The sequence below is a fragment of the Dinoponera quadriceps genome, unplaced genomic scaffold (genome assembly GCF_001313825.1).
Source record: "Dinoponera quadriceps isolate SergipeBrazil2010 unplaced genomic scaffold, ASM131382v1 scaffold2600, whole genome shotgun sequence".
Lineage (NCBI taxonomy): Eukaryota > Metazoa > Arthropoda > Insecta > Hymenoptera > Formicidae > Dinoponera > Dinoponera quadriceps.
In genome coordinates this window covers 2,427,149-2,452,799 of record NW_014556795.1, presented here as the reverse complement: position 1 = coordinate 2,452,799, position 25,651 = coordinate 2,427,149, and the positions used below count along the sequence as shown (strand labels likewise).

General features: G+C 37.4%; 6 protein-coding genes across 12 annotated transcripts in view; 4 read left to right on the top strand and 2 right to left on the bottom strand.

Moving 5' to 3' along the window:
* LOC106748263 (endothelin-converting enzyme 1-like) overlaps window positions 1-9,183 on the top strand; it is a 30,935-nt gene extending 21,752 nt beyond the window's left edge. For both annotated transcript variants that reach the window (XM_014626616.1, XM_014626617.1), the window contains 12 exons: window positions 268-473; window positions 1,253-1,429; window positions 1,721-1,819; window positions 2,977-3,121; window positions 4,055-4,269; window positions 5,383-5,559; window positions 5,719-5,881; window positions 5,999-6,047; window positions 7,237-7,304; window positions 7,546-7,682; window positions 7,776-7,940; window positions 8,636-9,183. In XM_014626616.1, the coding sequence (XP_014482102.1) occupies window positions 268-473; window positions 1,253-1,429; window positions 1,721-1,819; window positions 2,977-3,121; window positions 4,055-4,269; window positions 5,383-5,559; window positions 5,719-5,881; window positions 5,999-6,047; window positions 7,237-7,304; window positions 7,546-7,682; window positions 7,776-7,940; window positions 8,636-8,812 (1,778 nt within the window). In that variant the 3' untranslated portion in view covers window positions 8,813-9,183. The remainder of the gene's footprint in view (window positions 1-267; window positions 474-1,252; window positions 1,430-1,720; window positions 1,820-2,976; window positions 3,122-4,054; window positions 4,270-5,382; window positions 5,560-5,718; window positions 5,882-5,998; window positions 6,048-7,236; window positions 7,305-7,545; window positions 7,683-7,775; window positions 7,941-8,635) is intronic.
* LOC106748264 (p21-activated protein kinase-interacting protein 1-like) lies at window positions 1,769-10,926 on the bottom strand. Of its 2 annotated transcripts, none has more exons than XM_014626618.1 (4): window positions 10,751-10,926; window positions 10,457-10,619; window positions 9,194-10,397; window positions 1,769-1,838 (listed from the first exon to the last, which is right to left on the bottom strand). In XM_014626618.1, the coding sequence occupies exons 1-4, from the start codon at window positions 10,847-10,849 to the stop codon at window positions 1,814-1,816; spliced, it is 1,491 nt and encodes a 496-aa protein (XP_014482104.1). In that variant the 5' UTR covers window positions 10,850-10,926; the 3' UTR covers window positions 1,769-1,813. The 2 variants fall into 2 exon arrangements, with proteins under 2 accessions (XP_014482104.1, XP_014482105.1); XM_014626619.1 differs by lacking the exon at window positions 1,769-1,838 and adding an exon at window positions 8,868-8,959.
* Window positions 10,927-11,537: 611 nt separating this feature from the next.
* Window positions 11,538-19,157, top strand: LOC106748210 (cytochrome P450 4C1-like). 5 transcript variants are annotated; one of them, XM_014626525.1, is made up of 14 exons: window positions 11,538-11,565; window positions 12,412-12,686; window positions 12,916-13,218; window positions 14,027-14,133; window positions 14,345-14,435; window positions 15,794-15,976; window positions 16,182-16,251; window positions 16,352-16,478; window positions 16,552-16,618; window positions 17,022-17,122; window positions 17,197-17,265; window positions 17,501-17,678; window positions 18,739-18,918; window positions 18,984-19,157. In XM_014626525.1, the coding sequence occupies exons 3-14, from the start codon at window positions 13,050-13,052 to the stop codon at window positions 19,148-19,150; spliced, it is 1,509 nt and encodes a 502-aa protein (XP_014482011.1). In that variant the 5' UTR covers window positions 11,538-11,565; window positions 12,412-12,686; window positions 12,916-13,049; the 3' UTR covers window positions 19,151-19,157. The 5 variants fall into 5 exon arrangements, with proteins under 5 accessions (XP_014482011.1, XP_014482013.1, XP_014482010.1 ...); XM_014626527.1 differs by lacking the exon at window positions 11,538-11,565 and having other exon boundaries at window positions 11,733-12,686; window positions 13,043-13,218; XM_014626524.1 differs by lacking the exon at window positions 11,538-11,565 and having other exon boundaries at window positions 11,733-12,686.
* Window positions 19,158-19,550: 393 nt separating this feature from the next.
* On the top strand, window positions 19,551-21,645 carry LOC106748212 (mitochondrial enolase superfamily member 1-like). Its single transcript, XM_014626530.1, has 6 exons — window positions 19,551-19,737; window positions 19,936-20,038; window positions 20,153-20,268; window positions 20,334-20,488; window positions 20,702-21,285; window positions 21,375-21,645. The coding sequence occupies exons 1-6, from the start codon at window positions 19,576-19,578 to the stop codon at window positions 21,632-21,634; spliced, it is 1,380 nt and encodes a 459-aa protein (XP_014482016.1). The 5' UTR covers window positions 19,551-19,575; the 3' UTR covers window positions 21,635-21,645.
* Window positions 21,646-21,797: 152 nt separating this feature from the next.
* On the bottom strand, window positions 21,798-23,290 carry LOC106748216 (histidine triad nucleotide-binding protein 3-like). The gene is made up of 4 exons (XM_014626535.1): window positions 22,987-23,290; window positions 22,634-22,751; window positions 22,271-22,464; window positions 21,798-21,975 (listed from the first exon to the last, which is right to left on the bottom strand). The coding sequence occupies exons 1-4, from the start codon at window positions 23,059-23,061 to the stop codon at window positions 21,937-21,939; spliced, it is 426 nt and encodes a 141-aa protein (XP_014482021.1). The 5' UTR covers window positions 23,062-23,290; the 3' UTR covers window positions 21,798-21,936.
* An 80-nt stretch (window positions 23,291-23,370) lies between these two features.
* Window positions 23,371-25,506, top strand: LOC106748215 (GDP-fucose transporter 1). The gene is made up of 5 exons (XM_014626534.1): window positions 23,371-23,758; window positions 23,859-23,989; window positions 24,181-24,385; window positions 24,653-24,791; window positions 24,883-25,506. The coding sequence occupies exons 2-5, from the start codon at window positions 23,925-23,927 to the stop codon at window positions 25,470-25,472; spliced, it is 999 nt and encodes a 332-aa protein (XP_014482020.1). The 5' UTR covers window positions 23,371-23,758; window positions 23,859-23,924; the 3' UTR covers window positions 25,473-25,506.
* Window positions 25,507-25,651: the final 145 nt, after the last annotated feature.

Genomic DNA, 25,651 nt, shown 5'->3' with positions numbered 1-25,651 from the left:
GGGGGGAGGGGGGGGGCTAACTGTGCAAATGACTTAAATAGAAACAACGTGCGAGCGATTTCAATAGAAACAACTCGTGACGAGTTCGATCGCGATCTGCCGAATAATTGGAAGTAATAACGAAATGTGTTACGTTACGTACAAAGCGGCCTGTAAAATTATTCATCATTATTCATCATTATTATTATTATTATTACTCATGGCCTCGACGATCAAACGTGCTTTGTAAAGTCATACGGAAAATACGATACCACCGTCGAATTGCAGCGAGCGTCGAGGCAATGGGATTGGGACCGATTTTCAAGGTACTCGATAAATTGGGCCTACCGAAAGAGCCGCCGATGCAGGGGAAAATACCTTCTATCGATTTACCGAGGATAGCGGGCGTAGCGCAGAGAGCGCTGGGTCTGAATTTCCTCATTCATTTCTACATCAGCGAAGACATCCGTGACACTACGAGGAATCGAATGATGGTGAGAATACGATTATATATCTGAAAGGAACGTTTCAGTGTGCGAGACGAGTGGATCGAGCAACGATCGATGCTTGGGAAATTTGACAAAAATGTACACAAGAAATTTATATTTAGGAAATTGAGAAATTTACATTTAAGAAAGGAGAGCCAATATATATATATATATGTACGATCGTTGTTCCTCCCGATTTCCATTAGACAATTTTTTTGTATTGCATGGATTATTAAGAATGTCAATAATAATCGTTAGATGAGAAAAAAACTCGATCTGTAAAACCGTAATTAATCATTAGTCTAGATATGTCACTATGATATCTAAGCCTTTTTCATAACTAGTAAGTAAATTAATAAAATATTTCCGTTTATTCCGTCACTACTCTCATATTAACGTCAATTTAGACCACAATATCCATCGTCCCCAAGATGAAGGTGAGTACAGCTCATGGTAAAAAAAAATATTTTCTACTATTTGACATTTTAATAAACTTGGTAGAGGCTTAATTCTATTCTAGGCAACTAATAATAGTAATCACCTATTTGTGGAAGTTATTATCAACAATGCGGGTTCATATTTGTTCAAGGTCATTGTAACAGTCAAGTGAAATGACGCCATAAAAAAATACCTTTTATAGAATAACGGTTCCTCAACATAATTCAATCGATAGACGAGCCGTATTATAAAACTGTTCCTCGGAATTTAATGGATTGTACAAAATTAAGGTGCGTCTAATAATATGGAAAGGAGCTGTATATCAAGAGGGAACGAAATCCTTTTAGATGGAGCAGGTGTCCCCCGGATTTAGCGAACGTTACCTACTGGATCCACGGCGATTTCAGTCGGAATTAACGGAATACAAGAAGTACATCAAGGCCATGGTCGAACTCGCCGGGGCCGGTAATATGAGCGCAAATTATGCCAATGAGATTTTGGAGTTTAGCACAAAAATCGCCAAGGTGAGCGCCGTTCAATGCCGTTTGCTCGATCAGTCTTCCGCGCGATTTGACTTCTCTTCTCGTCACATTACTTCGTGACGAACACTTGTGTTTACTCCATGTACTGTGTGTTGTTTCGGATCTTTCTCTCAAGTTATTACGAAATTCGAGGTTGCCGATCTTGATAAACTGCAGCCGATGACCGACTGGGGTGTATATCAACCGAATGCCTTTTATCTCCGGTCATTCAACTCCCCAAGCAAGAACAGTCGTTCGCAAGCGCGCGTTTAATCATTTTCGAAATCCATCCAGATCATGGCGACACCCGAGGAGCGGCGCAGCTCGGATCACTTGATTCACGACGTGACGATCAACGAGCTGCAGGAACTCACCGATCTGCACGTGTTACAGGTAGGACGATGCGTAAAAACTAAAAACGAAACAATAACGAAAGAAAATTACAACAACAATTGAGCAACGTAATGGAGAATTATATAAGGGAGTGTCACTTGACAATTTTACGGACAGAATACTGACTTCTTTCCGCAAAGTTTATGTCATATTGGTTATATAGAATTACAAGCGCTTTTGTACAGTGAAAATGAGTAAGATGAGTTGAAGATTTGTTCACTATGTGACGAAAACGATAAAAATGTCAAAATTGATATCTTTAGCTGTCAGTTAGCGTGAATATTCACTTAGTATCTTGCAACTTATATATACAGGGTGTCCCAGAACTCAATGAACAAAATTTCATGAGCGCGTAGAACGGATTGAGGTGAACAAAAATGTCCTTTACCATTTTGCAAAATATACAAAAATTTTTGAGTTATTATACATGTTCATACATAGCCATTAACAATCCGAAATTTTGCATATTTGCAAAATGTGTCAATATTTCACAATCAGGAAAAATTTCAAAGAAGAATCCTATGCTTTCTCTTAATTAAATTTAGAGGTCTAAGGAGACGCGAAAGGTATGCAGAAAATTTCTTATATATCTTAGCTAGATTTTCTATTAGATTTGATAAAAGAGAGAGTCACCCGATTTCTAACTTTAAACGCATAAGGTTGAAAATCGCAGAAGTAATTCTAATTATAACAGTAGGGTTATAATGGGACTGGGATTATAATATTTTAAACCTTACACGTGTGAAAATTTGTATAACAAGTAACAAATGTTAATCTAGAAAACGGTGCAGCACGCCGATAGTACGGACGAAAATACAAAAAGAGTAGCGCGATCGTGTCAACGTAACATCTTGAGGATCTCTCACGTTATCGTTGCTTTTATCGTCGACTCCTGGCATTCTCTTAATATTATCATGATGCGTCGGTTACACTCCTTTCTCACTAAGCTCAATCGTTCCCACAATATGCTCGCGCGAGGACACAGCGAGCAATTCCTCACGGCACGCGTATCGTGAACAATTAGACTTAACAAAGCTGGTCGATTGCTAAAGAAGAGGAAAAGAGAGATTGTATGATGCGACGAAGAGGAATGAGAGAATTTCTAGACGATTGTCTCGTTGTGCAATTAAACACGAGCGGGGCGCGCGATGTTTCAGTGGAATTGGACGAGGTATCTGGAGGCCGCGTTCGAGAACACGAATGTCACGATAAATCCGGCTGAGGATCGAGTTATCATAATGGACCTGCACTATTTGCAGAAATTACCGTTGCTGCTGTCCGTCACGCCGCACGCCACGATAGGTACGTCCGCACCCTCTCGCCGATTGCCACTCGATTCGCTAATGCACACTCACTCACTCACTCGGATTGCGAGTCGCGCTTTCCGCTTTATTACAGCCCTCGCAAGGATGGCGAATACACGGGAAATGGATCTCACCCTGAGTGTGTAATATTCCCAGAATATTATACGAATATTATTCAATATTGAAATAATATTCTTAGAATGTTGTATTTTTTTTATATTATAGAAATGTTCCACTGACGTCCACTTCGCATAATATTCTTGGCATATTATTTAACAAATAGTTCGCGCAGCGCCCCTTCGCGTTCTGCGAGAATTCGCAGATTCGCGCGAGATGGCAATCGTTTCCACCGATCGTATTGTCCGATGCATGAGAACGTTGCGCGCGCGACTCTTATCGCTCCCCATATTCCTACAGTTCTATCATTCATTATTCGTAGTAAGCTATCGAGCTAAATTTAGCTTATTATTCTCGTCGCATTCGTAGACTCGCATGAACATCTCTCTCTCTCTCTCTCTCTCTCTGTACTTTTTACGAGCGAGACCATTGCAGAATACCGAGCTCAGGCCGACTTCGTCGACAATAATAAACCGATAATACGGCGAATTAACTAGGACCAATAGGTGAAGAAAGCACCGCTTTCCTGCAAAATGCTGAAAGAATCCTCTCGATTCGACCGGGCATGGCGCTTCTGACGTCATAAAACAAGATGACTGCGGCGACTACGCAGAAACCTTAACAGCATCAATGATTCGCGTGTACGATCGGTTGCGAGAACATTCGAGAGAAATAAAAGTACCCCGAAGGGGGTCACGGAGGTCGAAAGCTATCGGATCCCGTCCACCGCGGAAGCCGCGATTGTTTTGCCGTCGGGGGAATCGAATAGACGGCGGATAATGTAACGATGATGAATGTCCGGCCAATTTTTCAGTCCGATTCGTCTGGTGGAACGTGTATTCGACCGTTGCCCCACTGACACTACAGAAGTTCCGCGACCTCGGCTTCCAGTTCTCGCAGAAGGTCTACGGGCTGAAGGAGAAGACCCCGCGTTGGAAGGGATGTACCGGCAATGCCAACGCGAACTTCGGCATGGCGCTCAGCTACGTTTACGCGCAGAAACACTTCAACGAACAGGCGCGAGAAAAGGTTGGTGAATGAAGAAAAGAAAGAACCACAGAGGACGAAAAAGAAAAAGTAAACGGTCGATTTAAACCCGGTGAACCAACCAGTAACATCACAACAATGTTTCCTACTCAATAATGTAATTGTAGTTTTAAAGTTTTACAAAAAAATGTTCCCCTAATTTTTCCACGAATTCTTTTATTTCTTATCTTTTTCACGGAAAGAAGTAAACTTTAACGGAACATATCCCGGGAAAAGAAAGTCATATGTGAAATTTGCCCATATATGACCATATACATACGATCATATGTGTCTACAACAAAAAAATACTGTTATTTACAAATTATGTAATACATCGAAATAACTGACCACTTGTGCTTCTGACAGCGTATGATATCGACATTTAATCAAATGACACATCATTTTTCTTTTTTTCGTAATATAGACATGCATGATCATATATGTAATCACATATATGGGCAAAATTTATATATGATTTTATATAATTATATATAATCATATATAATAATATTTTTTCCCGGGACGTAAATTTTTCAAAACGAATTTTCATGTCCTCGGGACAATAATCGAAGAAATCCGCGGAAAAATTGGAAGGACGATTTTTTTTCAAAACTTTAAACTATAGATATAACTATGTTACTGTTAGTTAGTTGGTGCGTTTACTGGGAAACGAATGATAGATCTTACACTGAGAAAAAACCGGCATATCTCCGCTTTTTTTATAGCATCGAATATGTTGAATATCGGAAATTCTTTATGAGCATAACAGTTCAGTTTTCTCAATTCTCACGAGGGAAGCTAACACATTTGTAAATATTGATCGTTATCATATCGATGGGCCGATTGGAGAATTCATAACCCCGGTCTCGCTGATGGAGAGCACGAATCGCAACTTCTTTTAAATTCGCTTGAATAAAAAGAATAACGTCAAATCGAAAGTTTCATTGATAATGCAGTAAATTAAAAATTAAGAGTACATATATAAGAGAGAAAAATCTTAATGATGACATTCGACCTAATTTACATTCAATCTGAAAGGATAAAAGGGAGAAAGCGATTCTCGTAGTAAATGATTCGTAGCAAATAGTTATACTGCTTTCTAAATGTCACATGTAGGCATTGGAGATGCTGTTGGATATCAGGGCGGCGTTCGACGAGATGGTCGCGGAACTGGATTGGATGGACATCGGCACGAGAGCTCGGGCCCATCGAAAATTACACGCGATGAGACCGTTCGTAGGATTTCCCGACTGGATCACCAATCCGAAGGAACTGGACAAGTTCTATGACGGGGTAAATATATATCATCTCTACATACGTTACACATTTATCGCTATCTGAATCGTATCGATGGGCCGATTGGAAAATTCATAACTCCGTGGTCTCGCTGACGAAGATCACGGGACGAAGATCGCAAATCGTCCACCAAATTCGCTCGTTCTCGTATTGCAGGCGGAGGTGATCGACGGGAAATTATTCGCCACTTTTCTGAAGCTGACTAACGTGAGCGTGAGAAAAAGTTTGAACAATCTTCGCGAAAAGCCTGATAAGAACCGGTGGATATCAACCGGCACGACGGTAAATGCGTTCTATAGCGCCATATTGAATTCAGTCAGTAAGTAGTTAATTTCCTATCCGATATATGTTCGTTTCTCCGCTCTATTATCGCTCTGCGAATTTTAATTCGATTGTTCGAACAATTCGACGCATTAAAGGGAAAATCTTATCGTAGCTTTCCCAGCTGGTATCCTGCACCCACCATTCTACGGCAACGGATTGGAGTACGTATAAATTCATATTTTGTAGACGAGATTCGTCTACGATCGGCGTCATGTACGATGGATTGCAGAACGGTCGCAACAGGTTTTTTTTTATATATACTTCGGAACACACGAAAGATACGACGAAGAGTAACTATAATGCACAAACATGCGCAGTAGATAATCAGCTGTCAAAATTACATATATATATGTATCAAAATTAAATATGCACATGTAATTTTTTTTGACAACTATTTTTTTGACCACCATCTACTGCGCATTTTTGTGAATTATAAATTTGTTACATCGTCATTTTCGTATGATCCGAAAAATGTTAAGAAAAAAAAAATGTTGCAACCGTCAATCCTGTCATCGACTATATGATATCCCGGGAAAAAATGATTACATATGACTGACTGTAATTATATAAAATTATATATGAATTTTGTCCATATATGTGGTCACATATCATACATGTCTATATGAAAAAAATGATGTTATGTCATTTAATTAAATATCGATATCGTGTGCTGTCAGAAGCGCAAGTAACCAGAAGCATTTACTTCGATTGTACTTGCATATAATTTGTAAACAACAATATTTTTTCATTGTGGACATATATGATTATACACAGTCATATATGGACAAATTTCACACATGATCTTTTTTCCCCCGGGACATTATTCTCCAAATAGAAAATTACACACGATTTTTAATTTTATATTATAGCCTACTATTGAAGAAGAACTATTGTTCTTCCGTTTCTTCTTCCGTACGATCGTACACGCAAAATCAAAACCGTTATAATTGGAGCCTTATTATACTGTAGTCAAAATTACTCATGCAATTTTCAACCTTATAGACTATGTATAAAGTTAAAAAGATCATGTAATTGTCCGCCCAGAGAATGGTACAACATACACGGCTAAACTCATTTCTATTTCAACGAGATATAAATATATTTATTTAGACGACGTTCGTCTCGCAATTATATACATCGATATTAAGCTCTGATACTTTATTCGTCAAGTCTAATCGAAAATTATACGGTAACTAATGCATTTCCCGTGTTTCATTAAAAGAACGTAATCCGAAGAAAATAATAATGAAAAAAAAGTTATTGCACAAGTGCATAAATATTCCTAAGAATGAAGCTGTTAAAGTCTGCGAGCCGAATCACTCTTTATCAGAAGTTGTTACACTCTTGCAGGTCCATCAATTACGGCGCCATGGGGGCTATTATGGGCCACGAGCTTACGCACGGTTTCGACGATCAAGGTGCGTAATCGACGATGCGACGCGACGCACAACTCGTGTCGCTAAACTCATCATCCCTACCCCTCGACGCAGAAATGTGCACACGTATCCCTAAGTGTCGGTCCGCGATAGGTATTTTAAGTCTTAAAAAATTGACCAATCACAGCCGAATGTGAAGAGAATAATTAACTAATAAAGTAACTCTAGAATTAAGCGATTACATCCTTTTAACTTTTCTCTCCTCCTTTCTTTTCCGTGTCAGGTCGTAGGTACGATGAAAACGGCAATCTTCGGCAATGGTGGAGCGACGAGACGTTGCGACACTATCACGAGAAGGTGCAGTGTATCATCGAGCAATACGGCGACTATCATTTGCCGGAGCTGGGTGATAATTTCACGGTGAGTGTTGGGGGGGNGGGGGGGGGGGGGACGCTCCTTTTCGCGTTGCGTCGAAAAAGCGTGCCAAGGTGTGTTCAATTGGCCGGTTTTCAGGTGAACGGCATCAACACCCAGGGTGAAAACATCGCCGACAACGGTGGTATTAGGGAGGCCTATAGGGCCTATCAGAGGCTGATCGCACGCAGCCCGTATCAGCAAGTTCTGCCTGGTCTCGTCGACTATAGCAACGAGCAGCTGTTCTTCTTGGGCTTTGCTCAGGTAATTTTCACAGCCTGCAGTGTTTTTCGCGAAAACAACGTGGCACGTCAGTTTTGAAGCTTTTCCTCTAACATTTAATTTCGATTAGCGCTTAATTACAACACCGCGATGCCAATCGTTTTTCCGCTCAACAATAATACATCGATCTGACGTTTGGCTGAACGAAAGGAAAGAAAAAGAAAAACACTGCACTCTCGTATAGTGTTTTTCCTTTTTTTTCCCCCCTTTCGTTCAGTCAAACGCCGATGATGATGATAATGAGAAACGTCAAAGATCGATGATGTATTATCGTTGAGCGGAAAAACGATTGGCATTGGGGTGTTGTAATTAAGCGCAAATCGAAATTAAATGTTAGAGGAAAGGCTTTAAAATCGATGTTGTGTTCTAGACTTGTTGAAAGTGTAAGATTAAAATTTATATGCATGGGGGTGCTATCCTGAAACTCTTCTCTTCCGCAAGATATGATAGTCTTATGAAAATTATTACATATTTCCTTGTGAAATTTTTTTGTAATTTTTTGAGAATTGACGCTTTTAGAGACTGGAATACCTCAAAACTGATATGATGAATAATTGTGGACACGCGACCAACTCTTGTCGGACGTATTTACACGTAAAATATACACTGAGCGGGGCGAGTCTCGTGATATACAACGTGGCATTATCGTTATTATACGAACACTGATTCTCTTCAAGGTCTGGTGCGGAAACTATACGAACGGGGCACTGAAGTCGAAGGTGATCGAGGGGGTTCACGCGCCGAATCACTTCAGGGTAATCGGCACGCTGTCGAACAACGTGGAGTTTGCGAAGGCGTGGAGGTGCCCGCTCGGTAGTCCCATGAATCCACCGCACAAGTGCATCCTGTGGTAGACAAGCCGGCGACGAGGAATCGACGAGATCGTCCGCACCACCGATTTCTCTCTAATTATATTCCTACAGAAGACGCGGTGTCGAGAGAAGCGGTGCTGTTCGATCGACGGTGCTACGCATCACGATGCATTTCCACCTTGTTTCTTTCTGCAGGAATACATCGAGAAATCGATTGAGAACGTGATAAGGACAAGCCGACCACGTCGTTAATAATCGCGGCTGTCGACAACTCCGACGAGATTGTAAATAGACTGATTCGTAGGAACTAGCGAGTAATTTATTACGCACTTTAGACGGTAGCCTTATCGTTATGTAAATATCACATAGAAAAGGAGATGATGATTTTTTTTATAAAGAGATCGCTCTCTCAATTGGACCTACTAATTTACTCCGTCTTGTCCTTTCCTTTTCTTCTTCGGCGCAACTTCCCCCGCGGAATTCACTTTCCTCTTCTTCTTCCCGGGTGAAGCGTCCTCGGTGTCCTCCATCGGCAATCTTTCCTTGCGTTTCGCGCGAGCGACGGCCCATTCTTTCATCATCGTATCGGTCTTCTTGATCCTCTTCGAGCCGCTCTGTGAAACGACGTCGTCGTTATCCTTTTTCCGCTTTTTCTTGTTAGAAATTGTCGGTTCACTCGCTTTCAACAGCTTCTTCTTTCTCTTCGGCTTATCGACCGTGTCTTCTATCTTGTCGGACGATCTCTTTTCCTTCTTCTTCGCGACTACCTTCCTCTCGAAGTCTTGGACGTCGTTATCTTCCACAGCTCTTTTCTTCTTACGCTTTACTTTCCGATCTCCGATTTCCTCCTCACCCTCGTCCTCGATTATAACCTCCTGCTTCAGTCTTAGTGTACTCTTCCTCTTTACCTTCCTCTCCCTCTCTGAGCCCCCCTCTTGCTTCGGATTCTCGTAGGACAGCGCTAACGCGAGACAAGTGATCCTGGCGCCGCAATCAATGCTCCGCAACATGTCCAAACTATGCCGGCTGTATTTCCAAAGTTTGATCTCACCGGAACTGGAAGCACTGATCAGCAGGTCGTTCACGTTCGCGATACACTTCACCCTGACGTCATGCGCCGCCGTCTCCAGTGTCGGCCTCGAAGTTCGGAGATCGCAGAATTTGATCTGTCCGTCCTCGAAGCCGACCGCGATCAGACTGTCGCTCAGAAATTCCACGCAGATAATCCTCGACGCGAACTCGAGCTCGCCGAATATCCCGGCGGTCTCTACGACGTACGCGTCTATCTTCCGATCGACGGCCAGCAGATATTTGTCGCCGCTCGGACTCCACCGGACGATCGTTACGTTCTTAGCATCGTGCTTCAACCTCGGCGTCAAATTGATGGCGTAGGCCTGCCTGCCCTTGACCAGGTTCCACGTCCTCAGAACACCGTCCGTTCCAGCGGACAGAGCCAGCTTCCCCGTGGGATGAACGGCCAGAGTGTTAACAGCCGAACCTTTGTGCGCCTGCCGCCAATGTTTCTCCGTTTGCCAATTGCCGCAACGAACGCCCGCTATACTACCGTCCTTGCTGCACGTGAAGAGATGCGACGCTCCCGGGGTAAACGCTATGCAATTGATGGTGTCTGCAAAATAGGTGTGATAACGTCTGTTGGAAAACAAAATCGTGAATTCGTCTACATACCATTGTGAAGCATCAATTTGCCGGACTCTCTCCTGTTACGCAGATCGTACAGGCACACTACGTCATCTGCTCCAGCGGAAGCCAGATAATGCTTACAGCTGGCGACGCTGCGTATGCTCGCCACATGGCTGTGCGTGGCGAAACTCTTCTCCACTTTGTATTCCTGGGAAGAGAAAAAGAGATCATTTTTCGTCCAGTTGTAGATTTTCTCAGCCTCGCTGAACATTGTTCATTCGTGTATCATAACGCGACAACGCGAAGGGTAACCTCTACCAGGCTGTGTGATTCGCTTACATTCACGATGTTGTGCACTTTGTAGCCGAGCAAGTATTGCTCGTACGTTCCGACGATGATCTCGAAGGGATCGGATATCCCTGAGTCGATATACGGCATTTCGTCGCAGTTTCATTCATAAAATTCTAATAAAACAACTACCTCCTCGCACGCACGAAAAACGCGCGCAACGGACATAGACGTATGATAACTAGACTGCGCATTCAGCCCAAGAGTCGTCAAATATTAGAAAGAGATAGTTGCTTCGTACGATAACGTATGGAGTGGGAAAGCGCGTTGAACAAAGATAGAATGACGCTCGCGTCGTTGCGAGCGTTACCTCCCTTACGGCCGGTATTCATAGTCGGATCTTACATTTAAGATTACGTCTTAAGTTTATCTTCTTTGTGGCCAATGAAATGAGCCATAGAGCATCTGAAGATTAACTTAAGACGATCTTAAATATAATATCCGACTATGAATACCGACCTACGGATTGAAGATTGAGAGATGGAATTGAAATTTGACCAATCAGTGCAAAGTTCACTAAATTTCATTAAATTTGAGTTCAGTTAACTTTGTACAGTCTACACGGCGCTCCGCAGCATTTGTAACATTAAATGGACCGCATCCTTCCTAAGGTCCGTATCACATTATGGATTAGGATTGAATTTAAATTTGACCAATCTGAGCAAATTTAACTGAACTCAATTAATCTAGCTCTGATTGATTAAATTTCAATCCAATTTCAATCCATAATACGATACGAGCTTAAGGCCGAGCCTACAATAGATGTAGTAAGCCTCGGCCTGTCTGTGTCGCATCGTGCATTTATTGTAACCGAATAATATTTTATTTGGTTAAAAGACATTATTTCAAATAACAGCGTTCTTTCTGTTAAACAATAGAGTTTTCTTGAATGAGACGATAAAATTTTTACTCAAATAATATTTCGTATAAGTACATGTTGTTTCTATGAAACAAATTTTAGTCAGATAAATAGAAATGCTAAATCTAGTGAAACCTTTTTCTCTGTGTATTATTATATAAAGATCGTAACACATTATGGCTAATTACTTCGCCAAGATAAGTTTGGGCTGTCTACCTCAAGGTAATGTGTAAATGATGGCATAATTAACTAATGTCAAGCTAAGATAACTCATGCGTTATGTATTACTTTAGATTTTGAGTCATTTATCTTACATATTACAGCTCTGCTATGCTTTAGCTACACATGTATTTTACATTGCCTAAGATTTAAAATGATAACTGTTATTGCGAGTTAGATACAGCTTTTTATCGTGTTATATCGTGTAATATGAATTCTACAATGACAAGGAAGTACCGTACGAAAATGCATGATTTCTCCTCTTCTTCTTTTCTTTTCGTAAGTTTGCAGCATCGAATTCTCTTATCGTTTGCTACCGTTATCTTTCACCATGATTCGCGATTTAACAAAAGCCTGTCATAAATTCACGCTTAATTCTCTATGTTTTCCTTTCGTAATTATCTCATTAGATCTTTATGGTGGCGAAATACTTAGCCATAATTTTTTCACGATCCTTACACAATAATACGGTTGTTTCGTATCATTTTCTAATTTAAATTCTTTGCCTTGGCGAGAGACGTTAGACTGTTTACGTTTGTTATCTACTACCACCCGCATTGTTGACCCCTTCCAGAACATCCTCGAAGTTCGTTATTATTGACTATCGCTGCCTTTATAATCGGCAACGGCTCTCGATAACATGAGCTGGTTTTTGACTTTCAACGAAGCTAGACTATCCGATCACATACAAGACGCAATTGATCCTTTTTAAATAAACCAGCAAGATTAATAAAGAGTTCGTTAATCGGCGCCTGTACCATCACTCGCTCGGAAATTAAGCTAGAAGTTCTACCTCGTTTGCGTCAATCGTAGATTTCCCGAGGCTACACGCAAAATCATCACACAATGGTAGAAAATCATCCATTCTTGGACTTTACAATTAATTACGATACGCCTTCCATTGTAATTGTACGTCAATTTTATGTGCTACCGAAATCGAGCCGAAAAGGACATTTAATTCCGAGCGAGAGATATAAATGGATACTTTTACTTTTTCGTTCGAATAACAAAAATATATAGTTAGCGATGAAAATAATTATAATTTTAATGAGACTAATCATGCATTTTTTTTTCTCAGTGTGTAAAAGAGGCATAATAAAAGATAACAATAATTTGGATATTAGTGTTAACACTTGCTCAAGCGCAGAGGTGAATTATAATATCATACAAACACTGTCGCTGTTTATCAATTTACCAATTGACAGATCCGTCATGTTCTTGAGTGCGGTATTGATAATCTTAATATGCATTGGAATGAACTACCTAATCTCGAATTATCGTAAGCAACTACCTCTCATTCGAGCGGCGAACCTTCTACCAGGTCCAAAAACGAAACCGATTATTGGGAATGCCTACTACTTCCTCCAAAGAAATTTTGACGGTAATATTATTATAACATTTACTCTGTTTTTATATTGTTCCATACTCAAGATTTACATCTATCTCATAATAACGTAAAGAAAATTATTAATGAATCTCGCGCGCGAACAATTATGTTCCTGAGCCATTACTTATTGCACTGAAAAAAATGTTGAATCAATAATATTTCCAACAATAATGTAATGGGAGTAAATCTTGATTCAAATATTATTAAAACTACTATGTTATATATTGTTTCAATAATTAATAATAATTACTAAGTATTAATAATAATTAAAAAGTATTAGTTTCAATGATATGACTATTAAATCAAGAAGATTTACTCCAATTACGCATGCTGTTGGAAATTCTATTGATACAATAGCATTTTTTTTTCAGAATACATATAATTTGAATAGCTCTTATACATTAAAACACATACACATCCATAGATCAGCGTATTTCAGTTTCCATTTTTCCAGTTTCCAAGGCTTTTCGTTTATATATTTATCAATGTTCCAAAACTATGATCAATATTTTATAAAGATAAGCAGAAACAAGCAAATTTATGAAGAGATTCAATTTGCGACTCAAGTCACTTAATCGTAACAATCGTAACAACAAACATATAAATCTTGTTACCAAAGTACAATAATATCGTAAAAAAGAAATAAAAGTTTCCATAAAAAGGAAACGGTAAAATAATGTTATTATTATTTCTGAATAAAATTATTTGACATTTATTTGTTGATAAGTTTAGAATTAATACAATTAAATATAAAAACATTTGTTTCCTAGTAACATACCTCTTAAGCGCGTGAAATTTTCAGAATACTTGCAAAGTATATGTTTGCTTACGGATATTTACCCATCTCCGTTTCGATTATGGTTTGGCAACAACTTACTTATTTTTGTAACCGAGCCAGACCATGTAAAGGTAAGATTTTAGCACTTACATTTCTTATAATTTTTTACATATGGATGAATTACAAACTGATTAAAAACCGTAGTTACTATGCTCTCATCTATCTTTTCATTCAACAAATTATCATCATTTTTAATAGATACATTTTAATTATGAAAACATTGAATTCGATGAAAGCAGTAACATAACGGACTGATTAGTGTATTTGTTTTATACATTGCAGACGATTCTCCAAAGTCCGAGTTGCCTGAATAAAAGTATGATGTATAATCATTTCAAGGCTTGGCTAGGAATGGGAGTGTTTACAGCACCTGGTAAGATCTTGCAAAAATTACTTTCTCTGTGACATGTCTATTTACGCGACATTATATTCCTATCACGAAAAATACATATTCATCGTGTTTTTATGCGATATTGATTGAATACACTTCATTCTGTAGCTTACTACGTATATTCGTAATAATATGTAGAATAACTAGATTAAAATCATACCAAATAACAGCGTTCCGTACTAATTTTATATTTGAATCAATAATATTTACCCTTTTCACAGTATCCGTTAGTGATGACTTCTAATTTCTATATAAATATGTTCAAATCGATTTGTTAGAAAGCTCAAGATCACTTTTTTATTGATTACTTTAAGTTGTAACTCATGCACATACACGGTGTCCCAGAATTCAATGGACAAATTATATGAGCACTTTTTTGTTCAGAGTGGCCTAATCTACAAATATATGACAATTGTTGTACCTAACGATTGACATCAATATATTGAACTTTGAACTTGTCGTTAGGTACAATAGTTGTCATATACTTGTACATTAGACTATTCGGAACAAAAAAAAGTCTCTCATTTTGCAAATGATACGCAAATTGTTGAGTTATTAATTAGAAAAGCCTCTATACATGACCATTTTCAATCATTGATAACTCGAAATTTTGCGTGTTATCATGCAAAATGGTATAGGACTTTTCTGCTCAGTTTCATCCGTTTTACTTGAATACCACGGGAACCGAGGTTGGTTTGGGACATCCTGTGTATAGTTATATAAAACGTTATATGAATTTTGCGCATATATGTAGTTACATATGATCATATATGTCTATACGAAAAAAATGATGCTTTGTCATTTAATTAAATGTCGATATCATGTACTGTGTCAGAAGTATAAATAGCCAGAAGCATTTATATCTATTGCATTTACATATAATTTGTAAACAACAGTATTTTTTCGTTATGGACATATATGATTATACATAGTCATATATGGGCGAGTTTCATATATAATCTTTTTTTCCCGGGTTATCATAGACAGTAAAATATTTTTCTGTAAGGGTATGCCACGCTCGCGCTCAAAGGGATACGTTATGAGACGAGAAAATGCAGAAATTAAAGTGGGAATTTTTTTTCAATAAAATGATCTAACATCAGTGTGTTTCATCGATTCGTTTGCATCGACATAATTTTTGCTACAAATAATTGTCTGTAATCGCGGTGATTAATTCCTGCAGTAATTCGCCGAGAAATAAGTGCAGTACCGATCAGTGATTAATCATTTATTTATTTTCCCTAATATTTTCCCCAGTGATTATCAGTAATACTTTTCCGTAAGGGATGTATGCATCCTCTTTACTTCATATTCTATTGTAATATTGATTTCCCTCATAGCACCTATATGGGTCGAACATCGTAAAATGATAGCGTCAAGTTTTAATACAAACATTTTACGAGTGTTTCTCGATACATTTGTGGAACAAGCTTCGATACTTATGGACAAGTTGGAACATATGGTAGGCGAGGAAGTTGATTTATTTCATTATATAGCAATGTGCACATTGGATATTATTTCTGGTAAGGTAAAATGATTATTCGATTTTGATTTGTGTGGAAATTGTTTCTGTGTCTCATGAAAGTTCTTCATTACAAATATATAAATTGTCATCCAAGATAATAAATAATATATTTTATCATGTAAATCCTATATTCTATATTCTATATGTATATATTATTGTATAAAAAATGACAAATTTGAATTTTTCATGTGAAAACCTTGAAGGCACTTCGTTGGGTATCAAGTTGGAATCACAATCAAATCAAAATGATCAGTACGTCAAAGCATTAGAAAGGTAAGGATTCTCTTCTGACTTCAAATTCTTGTAATTGACATGCGCTATACTCAGGGAGATTGACATAATTTAACGAAATTGTCGAAATGTCTATTTGTAGATTGAAAGAAATAATCTTTCAGAGAACGCGGAATATATTTTTATTCCCCGATATTATATTTCATCTTACATCTTTAAATCGCGAGCAGCAGAAACATTTAAATTTCATACATTCTACTACGGAACAGGTAAATATCACAAATATATTTCCTAGCAATATTATTCGCCTTGAATTCGTTATATTATCTATTTACTATGCAGGTAATACGTCAAAAAGAAGAAGCGAGAAATAATCCGGATACCACTAAAACCGAATGTGCAAAACCTCGTAAGTTAATGTCTCATTGTATTACGTGATTTATTCCTGCGGTTTACATAATGTATTTTTACGTTTGATGTTATAATGCTATGTTTAATAACATATAAAGAATGAATGAAAAAGTGTATATTTTATATTTTAAGATAATTGCGCGTACAAAGGGTTACTTTCTTCTCTTATTATTTTCAACGCGTTACTTAGGAGGGTACGACTACACCCATTAAACATCCGTGACAAATCCGTGACAAATCCCTTAAATATATGGATGAATCAATACATATTCAATATATTCATTCTCGTAACAAATTAACAAAACGTACCTTTCTCTCTCTCTCTCTCTCTCTCTCTCTCTCCCTCTCTCTTTCTCTCTCTAAAAATGTATTTTGTATATTTCTTTGTTCAAATAAAATAGCAAGAAGAGTATTTCTCGACGTACTAATGGAAGCATCTAATAAAGGCAAGAAATTCACTCGAAAAAACATTCACGATGAAATCAATACGATGTGTGCAGCAGTATGTACATATAAAATTCTTTCTGTGTTAATGAAATTATTGAACTCGTAAAAACCAAATTTTCGTTTACGCAGGGCACCGACACCACCGCAGTTACAATGAATTTTACAATATTTATGTTAGCAAACCACCCAGAAATACAAGTACGTATATTGAATGTATTAAATTATTTTAAGCATAGTTTGATATCTTATAATGATAAATAATTGGAAAGAAAATTAACAAAAGTACATATATCGTATATTTGACATGTAACTTTTTAGTCCAGATTTCCTTTTTTACGTATTATAGTGTGGTTCAGTAGTTATTTGGGATGATAATTTATATGCTTATAAAAAATATTTTGTCTGTAAATAAATAAATGTAATTTTGCAAAAGGAAAAAGTATACGAGGAGTTATTAAAAATTTACGGCACACAAGATCCAAAATCCGCGCCTGTCAAGTTTGAAGATTTGCAACACATGAATTACCTGGAGCGTGTTATTAAAGAAACATTGAGACTCTTTCCCGTTGCGCCTCTCATCGGACGACGCCTTACTGAAGACTTAACAATAGGTTTGTTTTATAAACATAATCGTGTAATGAAACAATACCCAAGCAAAAATTTTCCTATATGGTAGTATATAAATATATATAATTATTTGTGTAATTAATTATTATATACGGTTAAACTTTATAATCATATCATACCATATGTGATGTCATATAATTTTATATATGTTATCATAAATGGCTTTATATTTATGGTCATTTGCAATATGTATATCAGATTTGAAACCAAATATGGTCCTGTATGATTTCACATCTGAACATAATTATAATATAATTTTCAAGTTTAATCATGCATAATTATTTAATGCGTGTAATTAATATTGAATCATATAGACATAAATTCATGCTTCGGCATACCATAATTTTACATAACTAGATATGATGTGATACGTAATCAAGTGTGACTATTCATTTAGTTATGTATGATGGACAAATTAAAACTGTACCGCTATAATTTAATTGCACGTGTGGAAAAAAGAAAAAATATATACTTTAGAGATTAGCTTCTTCTGTTCAAAAATTTTATGAAATGTATTTTAAACATATAAGTTATACATATATTTAATTGGATTTATCGAATCTATTTTCTAACTTTGGGCTGTTTGCATATAAGACGAAGCATTTTTATGACGTGGTGCTAAACACATAACTTTATCTTATAGCCAAGGATATGGATTGGATATTTATTATATCAATCAATTAATTTCTATATGTTTTTTTTTTTTTAATCTCAACGTAGAGAATATGGTCAAAATTTTGTATAGCATCAATAAAGCACTATAGTAATTAATTATAAATAATCATATTTATATATGACTAGACGCGGTCATATAGAAATGAATTTCATATATGATCATACATAATCATTTCATATAGGACCATGTATGATTATATTTAAAGATTTTTGCTTGGGTATATAAGAAATATATAAAGTGAATAATAATGTTCCATTCATGGGAGAAAATATTTTTGTTACTCCGTATAATAACACACGGATTTACTTAAATATCCTACTTGATGATGTACTTATAATGATATTGATTTAGAGAAAAATATGTTCCAGGAGGACATACTTTGCCGAAAGGCGCCAACGCTTTAATAACAAGTTTAGCTTTGCATCGAAATGAAAAATATTGGCCGAATGCGTTGACATTTGATCCAGATAGATTTCTCCCGGAGAACATGACCAACATTCATCCATATTGTTATATACCGTTTAGTAACGGTCCAAGGAACTGTATAGGTGCGCATTAATAATATAAATAAATGAAATGTGTTATAGCGAAATATTAATCGTTTAAATTGCAGGTATAAAGTATGCAATGGCTTCTATGAAAGTCATCATAGCTACTCTGTTGCGTACATACACATTGAAAGTGGATAGGAGGATTGAAATTGCTGAAATAAAATTGAAGACGATTATTACGTTAGCATCGTGCGATCCTTTGAAAGTCAGGATTGAAAAGAGGAATTGACGGCATAACAATGTGATAATATATTAACATGGTGGAAATGGTATCTTTTATTAACGTAATTAATTGATAAATTGTTGTCGCTTTTAACGTAACTGTCATGTATTATATATAATAACCAAATATGAAAAGCTAAACGACAGGGTGCAAAGGTTAACTTAAATAAATAATAAAGAAGTTACTCCTTAAGTTCTCTTTTGTTGAGGTTAATAAAAAGACGTTGCAATTTTTTATGCACTGATATACAAGGTGTCCGGTATATTTCGTACATCCGCTCGTGTATAGATAAAAGGGGGTTAAACCCGGGATCTCCCCGCCGTGTAAATAACAATATAGAAAATTATCTCTGAGCCGATATGTCAAAACCGGATTGATAACATGCGCGCAAATATTGATATAAGACGATAAGACAAGCGGAATAATCCAAGATGGCACTTCGGAGATACGAATTGCTGCAGTCAGCGTTCAGTCGTTTTCGCCGGATCGTTAGTGGAACAGTTACGAAGATGATAGACGCAAGAATTATCGATATCGATGTGAAAGACATCAGATTTCCAACGTCATTATTGGCCGATGGTAGCGATGCAATGGTATACACATTGTTATGTAATATATCCAATGAAATATATGACGTCTATAATCAAGTGCATTGTCAAGTGAATATATTTTTGGATGTAAAATAATTTAAATTTTGTAATTATTACAACTCTGTGTGTGTGTGAGAACTTCACATATCTGACTTTTAATTATATACTTCTGGTGTTGTTAATTCTTATTTGTAACAATAGCATACTGACCCTGACTATTCTTGCGCCTATGTAACAATAAAAACCGATCGGGGACACGAAGGGTACGGTCTTACATTTACTTTGGGAAGAGGCACAGAAGTTGGTACGTATAATTAAATATTATATAAAAAACTTATCATTAACATAGAAATAATGAAAAGAAGAGAGAGAAAGAGAGCGAAAGAGATATGTTAATAATAATAACTTTCGTAATTAGTGGTGCAAGCATGTAAATCCATGTTCGGTCTGGTGAAGAATCAAACAACCACTCAGATTTACACCGACTTTGCGTCATTCTGGAGAAAGTTGACGAGCGAGTCGCAACTGAGATGGGTAAATCCAAACTGCGACGCGTAAATAATTAAAACACGATGAACAGCGTGACTTGAATATCTCAGATCGGGCCCGAGAAAGGTGTGATTCATCTCGCTACAGCGGCCATCATAAACGCACTGTGGGACTTGTGGGCCCGCATCGAGGGTAAGCCGGTCTGGAAGCTTCTCACGGATTTAACGCCCGAGCAACTCGTTTCCACCGTGGACTTTCGATATATGTGAGCCGTAGCAACATATTCCAAAGATCTTGAATATTATTTCAATTTAGTTATTATAATTAGTTTATATTCCGAGCACTCATGAGCATTTCAGTTCACTTTTTCGGGTCGTTCCTTAGAGGAAGTAAACTGAAAGAACGCGGCGCTAACTCGGAATCGAGTAAAGGCCTGAGATATCATTTTCAACACATATTTCCACTCTTTAACGCAAAGTACCGACGTATTGACCAAGGAGCAAGCGATAGACATGCTGCGAAAGTACGAGCCGTACAAACAGGAGCGTGAAGAGCTCCTGAGAAGAAACGGATATCCCGCCTACACGACCCAGGTGGGATGGTTGGGCTACAGCGATCAGAAAGTCAAGGATCTCTGCGCGAAGTATTTGAGCTTGGGTTTCACGCGCTTCAAGGTGAAGGTAGGTCAGAATCTGGAGGACGACGTCAGGAGGTGCCGTTTGGTGCGCGAGGCGATAGGCTACGACAACAGACTGATGCTGGACGCGAACCAAATCTGGGATGTGAACGAGGCGATCGGGTGGACGAAGCGGCTGGCGGAATTCAAGCCCTTCTGGATAGAAGAGCCGACCTCGCCCGACGATATCGTGGGACACGCCGAGATAGCCGCCGCCTTGAGACCGCACGGTATCGCGGTAGCTACCGGGGAAATGTGCGCGAACCGCGTCCTGTTCAAGCAACTGCTGCAAATGCGAGCGATCGACATCTGTCAGATCGATTCGGCGAGGATCGGAGGGATCAACGAGATCTTATCTGTGTACCTCATGGCAGAAAAGACTAAAAGTAAATTTACAACGTCAATAACAATTCCGACCTGATCAATTGAAAATGTTTACTTACTATGAGAGGAGAACAATTTGATTTGTTTGCAGCACCGGTTTGGCCACACGCAGGTGGGGTAGGCCTCTGCGAGATGGTTCAGCATCTCCAAATGTGGGCTTACGTTTGCCTGCGCTCGTCCGTCGAGGATTGCGCGATCGAGTTCGTAGATCAACAGCATGAACACTTCGAGGATCCCGTACTCGTTAAGGATGCCTCCTACAAGCTGCCTACACTTCCCGGATATTCGACTAAGCTTAAAGACGATTGCATTCTGAACTATACTTATCCAGAGGGTAAAAAGTGGACGTAACCCAGGAAGGGGGATCTTTCAAAAAGCCGTCAGAATAAGATAAAAAGACATTTTCTGTTATGGACTAACACACGTATATGTAATTTGTACCATATATGTATAAAATAAACAAAATAATGGAAGTAGAAATAATCTTAGCGTGAAAAGCATATATCTAATTCTTTGTTAAATCCTGTAAATATTTCTATTCTTACCAAATTACGCCAAATGCTTCACTGAGTTATGAATTTCTTGTGTAAAATCGCAATCTTCGTTATCAAAAAGAAAACTAATGACAAGTAACGCTATAACAATAACTGACATTATTTATACTCCTCCAGGCGAGATTTGACGTAGTCCGTCTGCACAAAGAAAAAAGATGCCAAGTAAGACTATGATGTTTACAGTTAACTTTCAGACAATAAGATTGGTCGATCGGATCTATATTCTAATGCGAACACGCATGTTATATTTCAGGCATTTTACGATACATTTTTCATATATTTTCCGATATTTACTTTTAAATATTTCCTAACTTATTGTGTGAATAAAAAGTACCTAGTCGAAAATGTACAAAGTGCTTTTACAAGTTGGATTCGACTGATATAAACCTTGTTATTTGAGGATTAAAAAAGTAAAGCCACTTTTGCTACTCACGCTTACAAACCAGTAGGTACTTGGACTAAACATCATCTTTCTCATAATATTCATTTGGTCTATTGGGGAAATAACATGGAGATGTAAATGATCGACAGTGTTAAACGGTGGCCAATGGAATCCCGTTCGAATAGATGCAGGATCAAGGCTCAGCTTTTCTGAGATTACGTCTACTGTGGCAACAATCTTATTAACTAAAATTTAAACACAATGAGAGAATGCCTCAGCTGTATAATGTTTGTCATTTTCATACAAATGAATAAAAGCTGTTAATGTCTGTCAAATACTTTATTTCCATTAATTTGTGCGGTAACTCGTTGAAGATCAGCACAGATATATTGAGGGAATATATTACACACTTACAAAGTTCGGAATCTTCTGGTTTAAGTGCTTTCGCATTACGTATATGTCTGTTTGGTATTATCAAATAATGATGTGTCGACGCTGGTCTAATATCTTTAATGCATGTAACATCCTCGTCCTACAGCAAATATATGTGAATATATATGTAAATAGATGTAAGATATTTGTTACATATATATGTAAAGATATGCAAAATATTTGTTACATATGTATGTGAAATATTTGTCACATATATATGCAACAAAAATTACTAGTTACCCGTAATTAATGTAAAATTTCGTTTAGCCACATTTCTCTGCGAGCAGTCTCTCTAATTGGCTGTCAATAATTCGCTTGAATTTAATTTTTCGTACCTCGTAAATTTTCTCACCCGGTTCTTCGTTTCGGATAATTTTGCAGAAAATGCAATTTGTTACTTCTGCGGCCATTGGAAGTCACAACAAGTAATACTGATCACAATTTTTGTTAGAAACCTACTATTAAAAACTACTGGAGTATCGCTTCTACGTCACGTGTCATTGCAACGTCATGATGAACACTGCAGTAGGTTAACTTCAGATTCGTTCTTTCTAGCTTTCAGAACATTTGAGCAGTAAAATTTGAAATTAAAATTTTACTAAAATTATATACGACTTGTCGAGTCATACTACGGTGTATTCGTTTCTTGTTGAAGACAGGTGGCGACTCACAGCGGAGGATAGCGAAACTACACTTTCGAATGACATTTCTTGCACCAGTGCAAAAAGTTCAGCTGAAAAGGACAAATCTAATATCTCTTCATAATAATAATAATAACCAAGCCAAATTTGGTTTTAATATTGACAGATTTCAATATTGAATGTACATGCTAAAAATATAATACTAACTACTAACGTGCAGACGATGAAAGAATACTATGTGATGAACTAACCTCAGTCATTTAACACCTGAGACATTGGACAACGGCATTCGAAAGCATTATCTAGAAGAAGTAGAATGGAAAAAATAATACTGATAAGATTGATTTGCTGCACAAGATTACGCCATCGATGTGTCTACGTATACGATGCTTCGACATGAACGTCGGGTTTCAAGGACGAATATAAACATTGCCCGTGCGGCAATTTGACACATGTTTATATGCACGTTCGTATTTGATAGAAATGCTAACAATGATTTTACACTAATGTGACAAAATTTCAATTAATGCCAAGTATTGATTCACCATTGTAATCATCGTAATCAGACTGCTGTTCGTTCTTCACTTGAATGAGACTCGATCGATCCTTAATATAAATAAAATTTTATCAAAATGCAACTACAAGAAGGGCTTGGGTCGAAATACATATATATCACATGTGTAATTACAGCTTATTGGTAAGTCATCAAATATTAAATAGCTATTTGCTTTATCAGCGATTAAATTTATCTATTGTACTAAGAGAAAAACATATATGAAATAATAATAGATATAATTCCCTGTATAAAATACATCGGAACATTATAGTTTAAACTGTATAACAAACTATATATATATATATATATATGAATTTTACAATATTTTTCAGGATAGTATCCATTTTGACTGTATTTGTAAATAAGGCACTGTTATCCAGTGACGTTGTAAATCTGGATGCCCCACTTTTTGTAACTTGGTTTCAATGTATAGTGAGCGTAATCATTTGTCTCACTTTACGCAAATTGTCACAATGTTTCCCGAAGTATATTAAGGTTGCGAATGACAGCCCATTTAGCATAGATACTTTGAAAAAGGTATACGATCTTTTTTCTTTTTTTTTTTTTTTTGAGAAAAACCATGTAACTATTGATATTTTTTTCAATTGCTAAAAAAAAATAAGTTTATCCAAGACTTGGCATTAAAAGTTCTTCATACACACAATTGATTTCAACCAGATGTTTAACGCTGCAAATTAAGAAAGAATTTCATGTATTTGCAAAGAAATTCTTAATTAAGGGAAAAATATGTTCTCTTTATTTCAACAATATTGTACAATGTTTTCATATATGTATCTTTTTTAGGTATTGCCCCTATCGATCTTGTTTGCTGGAATGATAACGACTAATAACTTATGTTTAAAATACGTCGATATCGCTTTTTATTACATAGGTCGTTCGTTGACAACTATATTCAATGTTGTGTTCACTTATATCTTACTCGGTAAGAGATAAAAGCACACCGATCTGGCCTCATTTAATAAAGAAACAAATGAGGAACTATCTGGAGATATTAATTGACGCAACGTTTACAGGAGAAAAGACTTCCTTCAAATGCGTAATGTGCTGTGCGGTAATTATCGGTGGATTCTGGTTAGGCGTAGATCAAGAGAAAGTGGCAGGTTCCCTGTCCGTTGTCGGGACGCTTTTCGGTGTGGCCGGATCGTTACTGCTGGCCTTGTACAGCATCCGTATGAAACGGACGCTTCCGGACGTAAATCAAGACGTCTTCCTGCTTTCCTACTACAATAATACGTACAGCATCGTTATTTTGATTCCGCTGATGTTAATCAACGGTGAACACACCGCTGTATTTAATTACGAAAAGCTCTGGCACCCTTTCTTTTGGTTGGCTTTAACAATCGGCGGTTTATTCGGATTCGCCATTGGATACTTCACCGCGCTCCAAGTGAAAGTTACGTCTCCTTTGACGCACAACATTAGCGGTACCGCGAAAGCGTGCGCCCAAACGGTCCTGGCGACCTATTGGTTCGATGAAACGAAGACATTCCTCTGGTGGATGAGCAATATCATCGTCCTCACTGCCAGCGCATATTACGCGAGAGTCAGGCAGTTAAGTCTCAGTAAAGAGTATAAACAACAAACTCAACAGTTCAAGGTGTAATAAAATAACGATAATAAAAAGTACGACAATTTTATTTAGATTTTATAAAAACGTTATTCCTTGTAAAATCTCTTTATCGCAAAATTCTTTCTTCGTGTATACGTTATTATTCTCATAAGAGAAAGTTTCATAGAGATTCGATGAAATTGAAGAAAAATATTATTCACGTCATAGACGCG

Excerpts from the sequence above, each read along its gene's own strand:
- LOC106748264 (XM_014626618.1), bottom strand. The coding sequence starts at position 10,849 with ATGCCGTATATCGACTCAGGGATATCCGATCCCTTCGAGATCATCGTC. Across the intron at positions 10,620-10,750 it reads AAGTGCACAACATCGTGAAT|GAATACAAAGTGGAGAAGAG; the intron begins GTAAGCGAATCA and ends TTCTCTTCCCAG. Across the intron at positions 1,839-9,193 it reads GGACAAGACGGAGTAAATTA|TTTTTACGCATCGTCCTACC; the intron begins GTAGGTCCAATT and ends TTTCGTTTTTAG.
- LOC106748210 (XM_014626525.1), top strand. The coding sequence starts at position 13,050 with ATGTTCTTGAGTGCGGTATTGATAATCTTAATATGCATTGGAATGAAC. Across the intron at positions 16,619-17,021 it reads AACCGAATGTGCAAAACCTC|CAAGAAGAGTATTTCTCGAC; the intron begins GTAAGTTAATGT and ends CAAATAAAATAG. Across the intron at positions 17,123-17,196 it reads TCAATACGATGTGTGCAGCA|GGCACCGACACCACCGCAGT; the intron begins GTATGTACATAT and ends TCGTTTACGCAG.
- LOC106748212 (XM_014626530.1), top strand. The coding sequence starts at position 19,576 with ATGGCACTTCGGAGATACGAATTGCTGCAGTCAGCGTTCAGTCGTTTT. Across the intron at positions 20,269-20,333 it reads GCGAGTCGCAACTGAGATGG|ATCGGGCCCGAGAAAGGTGT; the intron begins GTAAATCCAAAC and ends TGAATATCTCAG. Across the intron at positions 21,286-21,374 it reads CATGGCAGAAAAGACTAAAA|CACCGGTTTGGCCACACGCA; the intron begins GTAAATTTACAA and ends ATTTGTTTGCAG.
- LOC106748216 (XM_014626535.1), bottom strand. The coding sequence starts at position 23,061 with ATGGCCGCAGAAGTAACAAATTGCATTTTCTGCAAAATTATCCGAAAC. Across the intron at positions 22,752-22,986 it reads CGGGTGAGAAAATTTACGAG|GACGAGGATGTTACATGCAT; the intron begins GTACGAAAAATT and ends TATTTGCTGTAG. Across the intron at positions 22,465-22,633 it reads ACCAGAAGATTCCGAACTTT|TTAATAAGATTGTTGCCACA; the intron begins GTAAGTGTGTAA and ends TTTAAATTTTAG.
- LOC106748215 (XM_014626534.1), top strand. The coding sequence starts at position 23,925 with ATGCAACTACAAGAAGGGCTTGGGTCGAAATACATATATATCACATGT. Across the intron at positions 23,990-24,180 it reads TGTGTAATTACAGCTTATTG|GATAGTATCCATTTTGACTG; the intron begins GTAAGTCATCAA and ends AATATTTTTCAG. Across the intron at positions 24,386-24,652 it reads GCATAGATACTTTGAAAAAG|GTATTGCCCCTATCGATCTT; the intron begins GTATACGATCTT and ends TATCTTTTTTAG.